Source organism: Podarcis erhardii, assembly GCF_964252035.2.
Source record: "Podarcis erhardii genome assembly, chromosome: 14".
Taxonomy (NCBI): Eukaryota; Metazoa; Chordata; class Lepidosauria; order Squamata; family Lacertidae; genus Podarcis; species Podarcis erhardii.
The window spans coordinates 32,781,804-32,794,956 of NC_138503.1; the positions used below are offsets into that span (position 1 = coordinate 32,781,804).

At 44.4% G+C, this 13,153-nt stretch overlaps 1 protein-coding gene across 3 annotated transcripts; it reads right to left on the reverse strand.

The window, feature by feature from the left end:
- Positions 1 to 1,054: 1,054 nt before the first annotated feature.
- On the reverse strand, positions 1,055 to 12,697 carry C1QTNF8 (C1q and TNF related 8). Of its 3 annotated transcripts, none has more exons than XM_081840338.1 (6): positions 12,355 to 12,697; positions 6,932 to 7,105; positions 6,844 to 6,871; positions 4,902 to 4,994; positions 3,302 to 3,539; positions 1,055 to 1,814 (listed from the first exon to the last, which is right to left on the reverse strand). In XM_081840338.1, exons 4-6 carry the CDS (start codon positions 4,932 to 4,934, stop codon positions 1,267 to 1,269), a joined length of 819 nt encoding a protein of 272 aa, XP_081696464.1. In that variant the 5' UTR covers positions 4,935 to 4,994; positions 6,844 to 6,871; positions 6,932 to 7,105; positions 12,355 to 12,697; the 3' UTR covers positions 1,055 to 1,266. The 3 variants fall into 3 exon arrangements, with proteins under 3 accessions (XP_081696464.1, XP_081696465.1, XP_081696466.1); XM_081840339.1 differs by having other exon boundaries at positions 6,932 to 7,176; XM_081840340.1 differs by lacking the exons at positions 6,844 to 6,871; positions 6,932 to 7,105.
- Between the last annotated feature and the right edge of the window lie 456 nt (positions 12,698 to 13,153).

The window sequence follows — 13,153 nt, forward strand, 5'->3', positions numbered from 1 at the left end:
TAGCTCTACTGTTCCCTAAACTTCAGTCCAGTTGTTCCTGTGGCTTCCTTCATTGCAATTCCAAAGGAGCACAGCGAATTTTGGATGTGGTAGAAGTTGGGGAATCTTTTTTCCAGCCCAAGTCACATATTCCTTTGTGGGCAACCTTCCAGGCATTGTGTGCCTGCGGCAGACAGGGCCAGAGGCAAAGTGAGAGGAACCATGGATGTGAATCTTACCTTTTATAAAGAAAAGGCTACCCTGCAGCCCCACAACTGCCAGAGGTTTCTTCATACGCATCTCTCTCTGTCCTCTATGCGGGCAAGCGAGAGGGGCAAGGGTCATGGACATATGCAGCCAGGATAAGGCCTACAAGAAGGGGGTGGGATAGGACCAGTGTGTGGTGCAGCCTGAGAAGGAGTGTGGGTTGGAGAGGGTGCCAAGGGCCAGGCAGAGAGGCCTGGAGGGCTGCATTCAGACCCCAGAACCTGAGGCTCTCCAGACCTGTCACAGAAAGACCAGTGCCAGCCTCTTACCTCACCCATCCTCTGACTTTTCAGAAACCTTTCCAAAACACTTCTCTTACCTGAGTCAGTGAATAAGTTCAATCAGATGCTCACGCATTGTTAATTTATTCTTAAGTGAACGTGCTTAAGCAAGCAGCCTAAACCCTAAAGTTCCCATCATAATCTCATTAAGCACATCTTAAAGGGGGAGATCCTGCAAAACACAACCTCAAATGTCATTTCCCCCACCACTGCATTTAAGGCCCAGAGATCCTGCCCCAGGTCTGTTTATCACAATACTAGGCCCCATCCGCATTATACATTTAAAGCAATATCAAAGCACTTTAAACAGCCATGTCTTTCCCCAAAGAATCATGGGACGTATAGTTTGATACATTGGCTGAAAGGTGTTAGGAAACGCCTATTATTATTATTTTTAAAATTAAGTTTTTACATCAAGTTTAAGGTATATAAAACAAACAGAACAGTAACAACAACAAACAAGTGTGGGACAATCAAATTGAAAAGTCTGGGTGCTGTAGCTAATGGAGGCGAATGGGGTCTCCTAGGATTCCTTGGGAGAAGACATGGCTGTCTCAAGTGGTATGATACTGCTTTACGGTGCAGATGAGGCCCTGGTGGAAACAGCAAGCCTCAAAGCACTTGTTCATGGGTTACCCTTCCAAATTTCTCTTGGACCCCATGTAGGTAAGCAGTTCATGGACATGCCCCCTCGAGAGAACAGGTGGGACCACTTATCCTATGTTAGACGTGGAGCCCGTTACTCGACGGCCGGCTTAATCAAATGGCCATTGAAGGTGATGTAGATGTCCGACTCTTCACTGTAGATGCCGTTCTCCCTCTCCCGCTTGAACATCCGCACCCAAACCTCATCCCCTTCGAGGAGGTCGAGCATGAGGCTCTGGCTCTGCATAATGCTCCGCTCGCTGGGCTGCGAGTAGAGAATGGCCTCCTCCTTGTCGTTCTTCATGATGTGGAGATAGGTTTCCTTGTAGTTCCAGGTGTGGACATTGAGGTTGAAGAAGTAGATCCCCGGCACATAGCAGAAGAACTTCCCTGTGAACATGTTGAAGTGTTTATAGAGGTTGACAAACTCGGTGTCAAAAGTGACATGCTGGTAGTAGTCAGAACTGTGGAGGGGTTTCTGCCGGCCCACAGAAAAGGCCACGTAATGTTGCTTGCAGGAGTTGCCTGGTAGCCCAATGTGGCCCTTTTGCCCTTTCTGGCCGCTATGACCACGAAGGCCTCGTTCACCCGCTTTGCCTTCTGGGCCAGAAATTCCTCGCTCTCCCATTTCACCTTTTTCACCTGAGGGCACAAGGAGAGGGCAGGTTGTGAAAGTGCTTATCTGCCATGTAGTTGTGGGCTGGAGGGTAGGGATATCTGGCCAGGACAAAAGATTGACTGCATTCCTGAATTGTTGTGTTGGACTAAATGACCATTTGCATGCCTTCCAACTCTATGATTCTATGGAGGCCAGGCAAGAACATAAGAAGAGCCTGCTGGATCAGGCCAATGGCCCATCTAGTCCAACTTCCTGTTCTCAGAGTGGCCAACCGGTTGTCTGTGGGAAACCCACAAGCAGAGCCTGAGCACAAGATCACGTTCCCCTCCTGCACTTCTCAACTACTAGTATTCAGAAGTGTTGCAGGCTTAGCCAAAGGAGGCAGAGTATAGCCATCATGGATAAGAGTCACTGATAACCTTCACCTCCACGAATTTGTCTAATCCCTTTCTAAAGCCATCCCAGATGGTGGCCACCACTGCCTCCTGCAGGAGTGAGTTCCATAGTTTAACTATGCGCTGAGTGAAGAAGTACCTTCTGAATCTTTTAATATCCAGGAGCCAGTTTGCAAAGCTAGAATTCAGTTTTGGCACATGTGAAGTAAGGGGCGATGCCAATAACGAATGGATTTTGAACAAGTGGTATTAAACATATCTATAGTTTATTTGAAGGACCACCTTTGCCTGTATACATGCCCTCATGCTGATATTTGCTTCTGGAGTCCTTCTGGGTGCCCACTGCTGAGATGGCTCAAGTTGGCATGCACACACAGTAGATCTCTGCAGGCCTCGTAGTTGAGCTCTGCATATATCCCTCTTCAATGCTATCTTTTACTGAGATTGGAATCAGCCTGAGTGCTACAGAAAAGCTCCTTAAAATATTCTGGATCTAAGCCAGCGTTACTACTATATCTTGATAATTTCTCTTGCTCTTGGCTGTGTATCACTTTGTGAGGGCAAAGCCCTAAAAAGCAACTTAAGGATAATACTTTTAGGTAAATACATAGACGTTGTTCAGCTGGGAGATGGAATTAAGGGATGAAGGTAAAGGTAGCTAAGTCATGAGGACGGCCCCTACAGGAACGTCCATCCATCACCAGATTAGTCAGTTGCACTGAAAAAAGGGTACATCTAAAATGGTGTTGAGTGCTTTACCTTTCCAACTGGTCATTATAAGAACTCTGTAACTAAGAAACAGTGCCTGGGTTTGCTTTCTCCGCCTCCTCCCTCCAAAGCCTTTTTCCTTTTGTGCTGTGTCTTTTCAGTTATAAGACGGAGGGCAAGGACCGTCTTGACATTCATAAGCCTTTGGTAGGGATATGGGGGTGTTGAAAAGCAGGTTTTTTAACAAAAGTATGTTGCAAATCAATAAATAATCAATATCTATGGTTTCTGAATGCTATTCACACACGCTAGCTTCATCGCTGGATGCTGCAGACATTGAGTGATAAATGTGCCCACGTGAAGCGACTCTTGCAGGGAAGAAGGACTAACCTTGGACGGCTGCTTACCTTTCAAGATTGTGATGTTAATGGTGGGCTGGATCCTGGGCATGGCATAGAGGGAGTCGCTGGTCATCCGAGTGTAGCGGGAAGCAGTGATGGAGCTGGGCTGCTCAGCCGGCCCGCAGCATCGCACGCATGATGAAACCCTCCGGGCCTCTCTCTTTGGGAAGGCCTTTTCACCCAGTGGTCTTGTGGCATGCAGAGAAGAAGCCAGGAGCAGGAGAAGGGGCACCCTCATCTTGAACTAGCCAAATGAGAAGGAAGAAATGTTTTCCAGGGAGAGGGAAGGGACTCGGGATGCATTGCAGGCATCTTGCTGAATCAGGGACCCCACCAACAACTGGTGGTGGTGGTGGTTTCTTTCTGGCTGTCCTGAATTTATGGCTAATTTTAATTTTTTTATGTTGTGCTCCTCTGGCAGCCTTTTTGTATCTCCTTGTCTGCTGCTTAAAAACCGCGGGGTTATTTTGGTTGCCCTTTTCTGAAGCTTTTCCAACTCAACAAAAAACTGTTGCTTTAACTTAGTGCTGTTTTTCTAAAAAAATGTTTAGGGGTACTCTCATTTTGACTCAAGAAAATCACCATTTTTATAGCTCAAATTGGGGAAATATAAACAAAGTAAATGGACAAAAGTACAAAGATTAACAAAATGTTTAGGGGTATGCGTACCCCTGCGTACCACCAGAAAAAAGCACTGCTTTAACTTATTTTCTTCCACAACGCGCCTGATCCTTTTTCAGCTCAGGACTTCTTTTTTTGGAAAAAATGTTTTCTGACAACTTTGCTTCGCATGCAGCTGAAGAAGATCGGTAGGAAAAGAGAAAATGCATCAAATCTATTATTAACTATTTTGCCAGAGAAACATCCACCCCACAGTCTCATTTATCTACTGCAGCTACCTGTATATAAAATGATGGATGAGTGCAGCGGGCCTGCGGTGTCTGAACATGGCAAAAAGCGATCAAAGCCCTATTTGCTCACCATGATGGGTGTTTCAACAATGCAGGGTAGTAAAAAGAGTGATGGGTGAAAGGAAGCATCCTGGGGTCTGAGACAAATATTTTGGCTTATTAGGTTGTTGTGGAAAATAAAGACACCTTCTATTAGTCCCGAAGTCACTGTGTTTAGTTTCCCCCACTTCCTCCTTAACAGCAAAGATTTGAAGGATCACCTGCTAAGGAGTCATGGGACATTAGCAGGAATACACTAGACACCTGTTGTCAAAGATTTGGCTTGTGAGTTCAAATCATTATGTGGAATTATGTGTGGAGACTGGTCCATGAGGCCAAATAGGGACACTGCCCCACCAGTCTCAGCCTGTCCTCAACCAGTCCCCATCTGCCTGTTTCCTTACCCTTTTTGGGAGGGCCAAGTGATGTTTGGTATTGTTTCTTTCCTTGATAAAGCAGGCCTTGCATCTGCTGAGGTTTAATTTTTGAGCTTCTGGAGCTCAAGGACACCACACCATGCTCACACCGTAACAGAACAAACATTACTTAGTACAGATAACATCTCAGCTTACTGTGCTTCTCAGTGTCCCCATTATATGCAAATACAGATCCTTCAGATGTGAAGTGATCGTCATTTTTACTTGCCATGAACTCACCCAGCTTAAGCTCGTCGTTTTCCCCTGTGGCATTACTAACGATCCAAAAGCTTGGCTGTCCTTGCAGTTTTATGAGAGGGTGTCCTAGAGAAACTGAGAAAACATCATCAATTCATATTGGGAGCCTGTTAAGTCCCCCGTTCAAATTTCACCTCCAGTAGAAAAAGAAGAAGAGTTTGGATTTGATATCCCGGTTTATCACTACCCGAAGGAGTCTCAAAGCAACTAACATTCTCCTTTCCCTTCCTCCCCCACAACAAACACTCTGTGAGGTGAGTGGGGCTGAGAGATTTCAGAGAAGTGTGACTAGCCCAAGGTGCAGCTGCATGTGGAGGAGCGGGGAAGCGAACCCGGTTCACCAGATTACGAGTCTACCACTCTTAACCACTACACCACACTGGCTCTCTAGGTGACCTTGAACCAAGAGTCACCAACATGGCACAAGTGGTCACACTGGCACCCCGATTTATTTTCTGGCACCCATGTTTGAGCAAAACTCACACACTGTCTTCCTGCTTGAGGATGGCTACCTTTTTCTTTCTTGAAAAGTACATAGAGGAGAAAGTTGGGAAAGTGGCCCTCTTTCCCTCTCCCTCTTTCAGCTATATGTGATTTTCATGTCTCAGATAAATTTTAGTGGAAGTTATAAGAGCTGTGTGGCCCTCATGGCACTTGCTCAAAAATCTGAAAGGTTGCTACCCCTTCCCCCCCCCCCGCTATCTTAAAAAAATCACCCTTCCCGATAAGGAAATAAGAATACTGCACACATGCCCCACAATATTTCATAGCTGAATATAGGGACATAATTGCAACTTCATACTCTTAGGTACTTTTTTCCTGTGGCAGTCCAAGCAAGGCATTGTGGCTGATGTGTTGCTACCATGGGAAAGAGAAGCCCCGAATGTCCTCTTCTCTGTAGTATTTAGTAACAGAGTACATGACAGGACATCTTTCCATTATGAGTTTTCTCACCTCCATCTCTTTTCATTGGTCTGCTACTTTCAGGGGTGGGGAAACTCAGAGTGCAATGGCATCACATCCAAGAGCTCAGTGGTATTATTAATATTATTATTATTTAAATTTGTATACTGCCCTTCATCCACAGATCTCAGGGTGATTTACAACAGAAAAATATAATACAAAAGCACAACATACATGAAAAAAACAAGAGCAAAAAACTCAAACCCATAATACTGAGAAAGAGCGAGGGTCTGACTTGGTATAAGGCAGCTTCCTATGGCAAAAACTGGGGCACCTTTAGGCCTGATCCAGCAAACAAATCCTAAGGTCTCTCTCCCCTTGGCACAAGAAAGAGTCAAAGAAAGGCTTGGAGAGGGAGTTAAAGAGCTAATCTGATGGCCAGGGGCCATCTCTGCCCTCCAAAAGGAAAGACCGAGATTACATTTCTCTGGGAGTATTCAAAGCTGATCGTGTTATTGAGAAGAAATCCTTATCTTTGAAGTGGAGGAAAAGGGAACCAGACCAATTGCTGGCTCGAAGATTATGGGAGATTTTTCATTGCAAAGTCAGGAAACACAGCGGGGTTGTTCTAAAATCGATAGTGGTGTTAATTTGAAACTGGAAAGTACTTGTCTTTTGTTGTGGTGACTTCTGTTCTTAGGAACAAAGTAATCCACTTTATGCCAAGTAAGGCCATTGGTCCAACTTGCTCAGGATTTCCTACACTGACTGGCAACACCTCTCCAGGGTTTCTGGCAAGGGAATACGCTTCAACAGCCCCAATTTTCCCAGGAAAGCTCCAGAATGTCTAAAGCTATCATGGCTTCTGTTTTGACCCCAGGGGTGCCCAATTTCTCCTGGCCAGTGGACAGGGGCAGCAGTGGCATTGGGAAGGAGACACGGGGGCTCCTCCCCTTTCCCCCCAACATGGTGCCCTTCCAGGACCTTCTGAACTACAACACCCATCAGCCACCCAGGTTACCTTGCTATGGAATGGGAGATCTGAAGGTTCTTCCTTAGGACTGATGGGGAGGAAGGGACATCACCGCCACCCCTCCAGAGGAAACAGAGCTGTCTCCTTCACTCCGTCTTCCTCTTGGCTTCAGAGCTTCCCATGGACTGGGGTCGCTTTCCTCTGTGCGTTTGGGCAGACTGGCGTTGGTTCTCTAGCACCATGTTGTCGGAGCCACAAAAAGGGATGGAGATTTCAGCAAAGAAGCTTTGACTTCAGAAAAGAAGTGCAGCTACAACAATGGTCAAAGTGTTTACAGTGTTTTCTGCTGCTTCTAGGAACATCCTGCTAATATAAGACCCTCTGCCTCCAAATGTTTTGGAGACATTTTGATAGTGTTAGTAGCCAAAACAAGTGGTGGTTCAAGGATTTTGGGGAACTGGTGGCTGCAGCTGCCCATTTTTATTATATGCACACACACAAACACCATGCAACTATTAAGCTCACTTTTCACCTTCCCAACTGTATTTCTTCATGCTAAGCTAGGATCGTAATGAGGCATTAGAAATCCTCCTGAAAGGGCTGTATAACGACAACCTTGCATATTTAGGTATATATAGGAAGGCATGGAAAAAGAGGGTATAGAAATGGAAAAGGCACAGATTTCCTGCATTATTGTGACATCATTGTAATGTATAATTATCATTATTTATTAGTCACATTTTTGCACTCAGATGTCTCAAAGTGATTTACACAATAAAAACAGAAACACATGCAATGAATGGCCAGGTTTTGCCTGAGGGCCAAATTAAGATGTGACATTAAGCATGCAAAATACTAATAATTAATAATAATAATTAGTCATCATAGTAGTATGTATTATGATTATTTTCTTATTAATCGCCTTCCACAATGCATCTCAAGGTGATGTACAATAAAAATGATAAAAAGAACACAAAAAAGAACAGAAATGTGTGTGCGTTGCTCTTCTTTTCCTGCTCTTTCTCCATGGGGCTCAAGGTAGAAGACATGATTTCCTCCTCCTCATTTAATCCCCACAATACCGCTGTGAGGTAGGTTTGGCTGAGAGGCAGCAACTGGTCCAAGGTCACCCAGTGAGCTTCATGGCCGAGTAGGGATTTGAACCCTGGTCTCTCAAATCCTAGTCTGACACTGTAACGCTAACCAATACACCACACTGACTTAGATAGATAGATAGATGATAGATAGATAGATAGATAGATAGATAGATAGATAGATAGATAGATATGATAGATGGATGGATGGATGGATAGATAGATAGATAGATAGATAGATAGATAGATAGATAGATAGATAGATAGATAGATAGATAGATAGATATAGATAGATAGATAGACAGATAGATAGACAGATAGATAGATAGATGATAGATAGATATAGATAGATGATAGATGATAGATGATAGATGATAGATGATAGATTAGATAGATAGATAGATAGATAGATGATAGATAGATAGATAGATAGATAGATAGATAGATAGATAGATAGATGATAGATAGATAGATGATAGATAGATGATAGATAGATAGATAGATAGATAGATAGATAGATAGATAGATGATAGATAGATAGATAGATGATAGATAGATAGATAGATAGATAGATAGATAGATAGATAGATAGATATAGATATAGATAGATAGATAGATAGATAGATAGATAGATAGATAGAGATATAGATATAGATATAGATATAGATATAGATATAGATATAGATATAGATATAGATATAGATATAGATATAGATATAGATATAGATAGATGATAGATAGATAGATAGATAGATAGATAGATAGATAGATAGATAAGCGCGCTACCAAAGGATGCCCATGGCAGAGACCCATTCGTCCAGCTAGGAAAGCTTGTCAGAACAGAATTAGTTGTAGTAGTAGTACCCTGCCCCAGCCACTCCTCAGTTGTTTCCAGAAAGCGCAGACAGTGGGTGCCTGTTGTATCCCCACAGAACAGGGGCAGCCACACTGGAAGCCCTGTTTGCGTGAGTTCACAAAGGCTGCAGGGGGCTGCAGACCCATTTTGCCCCGTGAACAGACCCCCTTCATAACTATGGTTGCCAGCTGACCAGAAATCAGCAGGTGAATCTTGGCATGGCAAGAAAATGAGCAATGTCCCCTGCTAAATGTTTGTTATGCTTATCTGTTCTATTCTCTGCTGAGGCAACAGTGTGAACACCCAGAAAGGAAATATTTCCCCTTCTGAAGATAATGTAAGTTTTCTCCCCTCATCATCAGGCAAGGGATCCTGCACTGTCAACAAGTCATAGCACAAGTAGATATTTTCTCCTTGGGGAAAGCTTTGCCTGTTGAATTTCTGCCTGTCATGCAGCTGTTAATAGCACAGGAGCCCTACCAGAAGGCAGGGTGGCAACCCTAGTGGGCTGTCTTGGGCTGTAACAGAGAGCTGAATCATCATCTCAGCACATTAAGTTTTTTTAAAATTCCCGTTGAGTCAGAAGCAGAGCTCTTTCCATTACAGTTATGTTCCTGGCAAAGGGGAAACCTGGGTTTCATACCATTTTCAGCCAAAAGTATTGGCTAGCGATGATCTCTCACTTTTTGTTCTTTTCCTAAGTAAGGGAAAGTGGATGCACAGTCAGATTTAATAATCTGATGCAAAATCAGATTTGCTTTAATTTTCCTCGAATGTGTGCAAAGTTGCATATATTAGAGAAACGTGTGCATAAGAATGCATAAGGTAAAGGTAAAGGGACCTCTGACCATTAGGTCCAGTCGTGGCCGACTCTGGGGTTGCGGCACTCATCTTGCTTTATTGGCCGAGGGAGCCGGCATACAGCATGACTAAGCTGCTTCTGGCGAACCAGAGCAGCGCACGGAAACGCCGTTTACCTTCCCGCCGGAGTGGTACCTATTTAACTACTTGCACTTTGACGTGCTTTCGAACTGCTAGGTTGGCAGGAGCTGGGACTGAGCAACGGGAGCTCACCCCGCTGCGGGGATTCGAACCACCGACCTTCTGATCAGCAAGTCCTAGGCTCTGTGGTTTAGACCACAGCGCCACCCGCACACATAAGATTGCATACATTAGTAAAAATAGCATATTGTTACAGAAGTTGGGCGCCACCCCCACTCTCTGCCAAGCAGTAGCAAGGTTCCAGGGGGTTCCATCCAGGCACTCACCCAGAGGCAGCTATCATAGCTTTAAGAAATATGGTTTATTCACCTATTTACACCTTCAGTCTGCATGGAGGGAGTCCAGATCTTACAGCATGTTCATTTCCAGCAGACCTTGTCCCCCACAGCAGTGCAGCACTGGAGGCAAAGGCATCTGTCCCAGCCAGCCTTCAGCCTGCCCACCCAAGATGGATCTCTGTCTGTTCTCTCCCTTCTTATTCCTAACACCCCTTGCTCTAATGCATCTCTTTTCCTGACACCTCAAACACACACCACATCACCATGGCAACCTTTGTCTGCCCAGGCCCAAGAATTCCTTTCTGGTGGGCCATCAACACTTTTTGTCATGTTAATGCCTCTATCCCAAGTGAAGCCCTGGCTTGGAAAGCAAGCTTAGCCTGTATTTTTCCACTGGCTTCCAGTCTTCCCTTCTATACTCCAAATAATCAAAATCCTATCATTTATTAATTTCTAGAGTTTAAGTGGGGGTCACCCCCCCATCTATAACAATATTTCTTTTAAATGCATTGTGTTTGGACAAATGTCCTGCAAAAAAATGTATCTGTTAGTCACAGTAATATGCAAATTATTCCCTATAATGCAGACAACGCTTAAGGAACACACACACAAATGCAGAGAACTGAACTGGAAAGGGGAGGTTGGGAAAAAATTGGAAAAAGGAGAAAGTGAGAAACTGAAATTGACAGATTCCTCCACCTCTGGATTTTCACTGCTTGGAATCAGGCAACCCGATAGCAGAAAGCCATGCATCTAGGACTAGAGGGGACAGGATATTATGACCCTTGGGTAGAAGAACTTCCCCTCCTTCTACCAGAGCGCTATACTACTCTGATATCTGCAACAACAGGTCATTGCTCCTGGCTCGGAGGGTGAGGGTGGCACCTGTGGAATCCTTGCCAACAGCAGTTCAGAAGAATTCAGCAGAGAGCCTCCCCTCCCCTCCCTGCCCAGGGCTGCTCTTTTCGTGTGACTGCATTAGCATGGCATTGATCATGAAAGTCGATATCACCACCCGGTGCAAGGGAGGCTTGCTGTGACGAGAGCCGCAGACAGACGCAACAGGAACCCGGCACCAGTCTATGCAGCTTTGATGTAATGAGGCAGGAAACCAATTCCATCAATGGTTGCTCAGCTGATCCAGACAGGCTTTCTGCTGCACGGTAGAGGGTGGGGGAAACCCGGCAGACTTCCCCCTACCTATCTAGGATGCAACCGTCCCAAATCCTTCTTGATCCAATCTTGTCTTTGGCAAAGTGGCTGATGTAGTATATAGGGATCAGCAAGAAGAGGCCCCGGGATGGAATCTGCCTTCTTCCTTCACCTCCCACCCCCATTCATGTCAGGAGTAGGGCTAGGGGAAGACATTCGGTACAGTTCACATTTAAAGGCAAACATACATAATCTGCACTCTCCAAAACTAAATGTGAAATGAAACTCAGCCACCCTTCAGAAGTCACACTTCTCTCAATTTTGCAGTGCAGTTCTTCAGCCAGGCAATGTGGGCAAAAATACATATATCAGGGGAAATTGAGAAGAAAAATTGTGATATATGGGGATTTCATTTCATGTCTTGAAAACAGGCTTAACTATTCCATATAGAAAGGAAAATATCATACCAATGTAATCTTCCATGAATAAATCACCTGGATTATATGCCCATTTTTGCACCTCTGTCCAGATCAATCCAGGAAAGACATCATCACTGCCACAATTACCCCACTGACAGGTCACAGGGATGAACAAATCTGTTCATTTCATCTTCTCTTGGTTTCTCATTTTTCCAGTCTTAAATCCAGCCCCCCCCCCCTTTCCACAGCAGTTTGAAAAACCTCTCGTGAAAACTCACCAGCATTTGAGTGCATATTTCTCCTAAAAATACACATTTTTTTCTATCCAGTTTTGACTAAGGCACACTTTGTTGCAGGCAGCATCCCCTACTATAATGCATTTTTGTATGTTATTTTCACCAATATATACATTTTTATGCATGCTTTCTTCTAAAATATGCATGGCTGTGCACATTGTTTGATTGGACCACTACATCACAAAATTTGGATAAAAGTGCATTTCAAAGAATTATATTGTGGTTCACATATTGGTTCAAGAAGTATAAATTAGCTAGTTTCTCATTAAATTGGGAACAGAGTCAAATTTCTCTCGTGATCCTAGTAACAGATCAATTTCTCCCCCAATCTGTTGTAACACTTCAAACTCAAAAACTTGAGCAACCAAACTGGTGACCTTCTCAGTTTGCCACCCCTATGAATTCCTTGGCATAAGCTTTCATTCTGTTGCATATCACTACTTCGGGTGTCACACAACTTACCTTTGTGACTCAAAAACTCTTTTCTCCTCAGCTTCCTAGCTGCCCTTTGCTCAGCCTGGAGATCTGAGTGCTCCCTTGTTCATTCAGGGATCAGACTTGTGGTTTCTCCCGCCATTAGAAGCGCCCTTCCTGGTATCCAAATGAAACACTGGGTAGCAAGCCAACTTCTTATGAAACTCTGTGGCCTCACATGGCCAGCGGCTCTCAGGACAATTTTCTTGGAGTTGCTTGCACACACGTCCAATACGATGTTGTGGGTTCAGCTTCTGCATCTTCAGGTTAAAAGAGGAGGCTGAAAACTTAAGCAGACCAACGTCTTCTGCATCCAAATGAACAAGGGGGAGACACGTGGAATTCATTTTCCTTTGAAAACTAGCATCACTTAGAAGGCCACTTTTCCGCCCAAAAGAATTTATTAATGTGATCGACAGATGTTCTTGGCTTTGGCAAGGGAGTGAACTTTCCAACCATGCAATGTGCTTTGGAGTCTCGGATCAGCACTGAGCTGAGAATATACATTCTATGAACTTTAAGTGTAGGATTCAGGTCAGCTGTAGACTTTTGCCCCATGAAGACACCGCTTGCTTTCTCTTGCTCTTCCTTCAGAGCTCCTCCTGCAAACCATCTATTCCATGAAACTTATAGCTTTACCTCTGCCTTACCCAGGATGCTTCTGAATGTCTGTGGCTGGAAACCACAGAAAGGGAGAGTGCTGTTGGACTCAGGTCTTGCTTGCAGATTTCCCATCGGCCTCTAACTGGCCAAGGTGCAACAGGATGCTGGACTAGATGGGCCATTG

Bases quoted from the DNA above. Each gene is read 5' to 3' on its own strand.
- C1QTNF8 (XM_081840340.1), bottom strand. From the start codon at position 4,934: ATGCCACAGGGGAAAACGACGAGCTTAAGCTGG. The intron at 3,540-4,901 runs GTGAGTTCATGG...TCATTTGGCTAG, and splicing joins AAACGACGAGCTTAAGCTGG to TTCAAGATGAGGGTGCCCCT. The intron at 1,815-3,301 runs GTAAGCAGCCGT...TTGTGCCCTCAG, and splicing joins TAACATCACAATCTTGAAAG to GTGAAAAAGGTGAAATGGGA.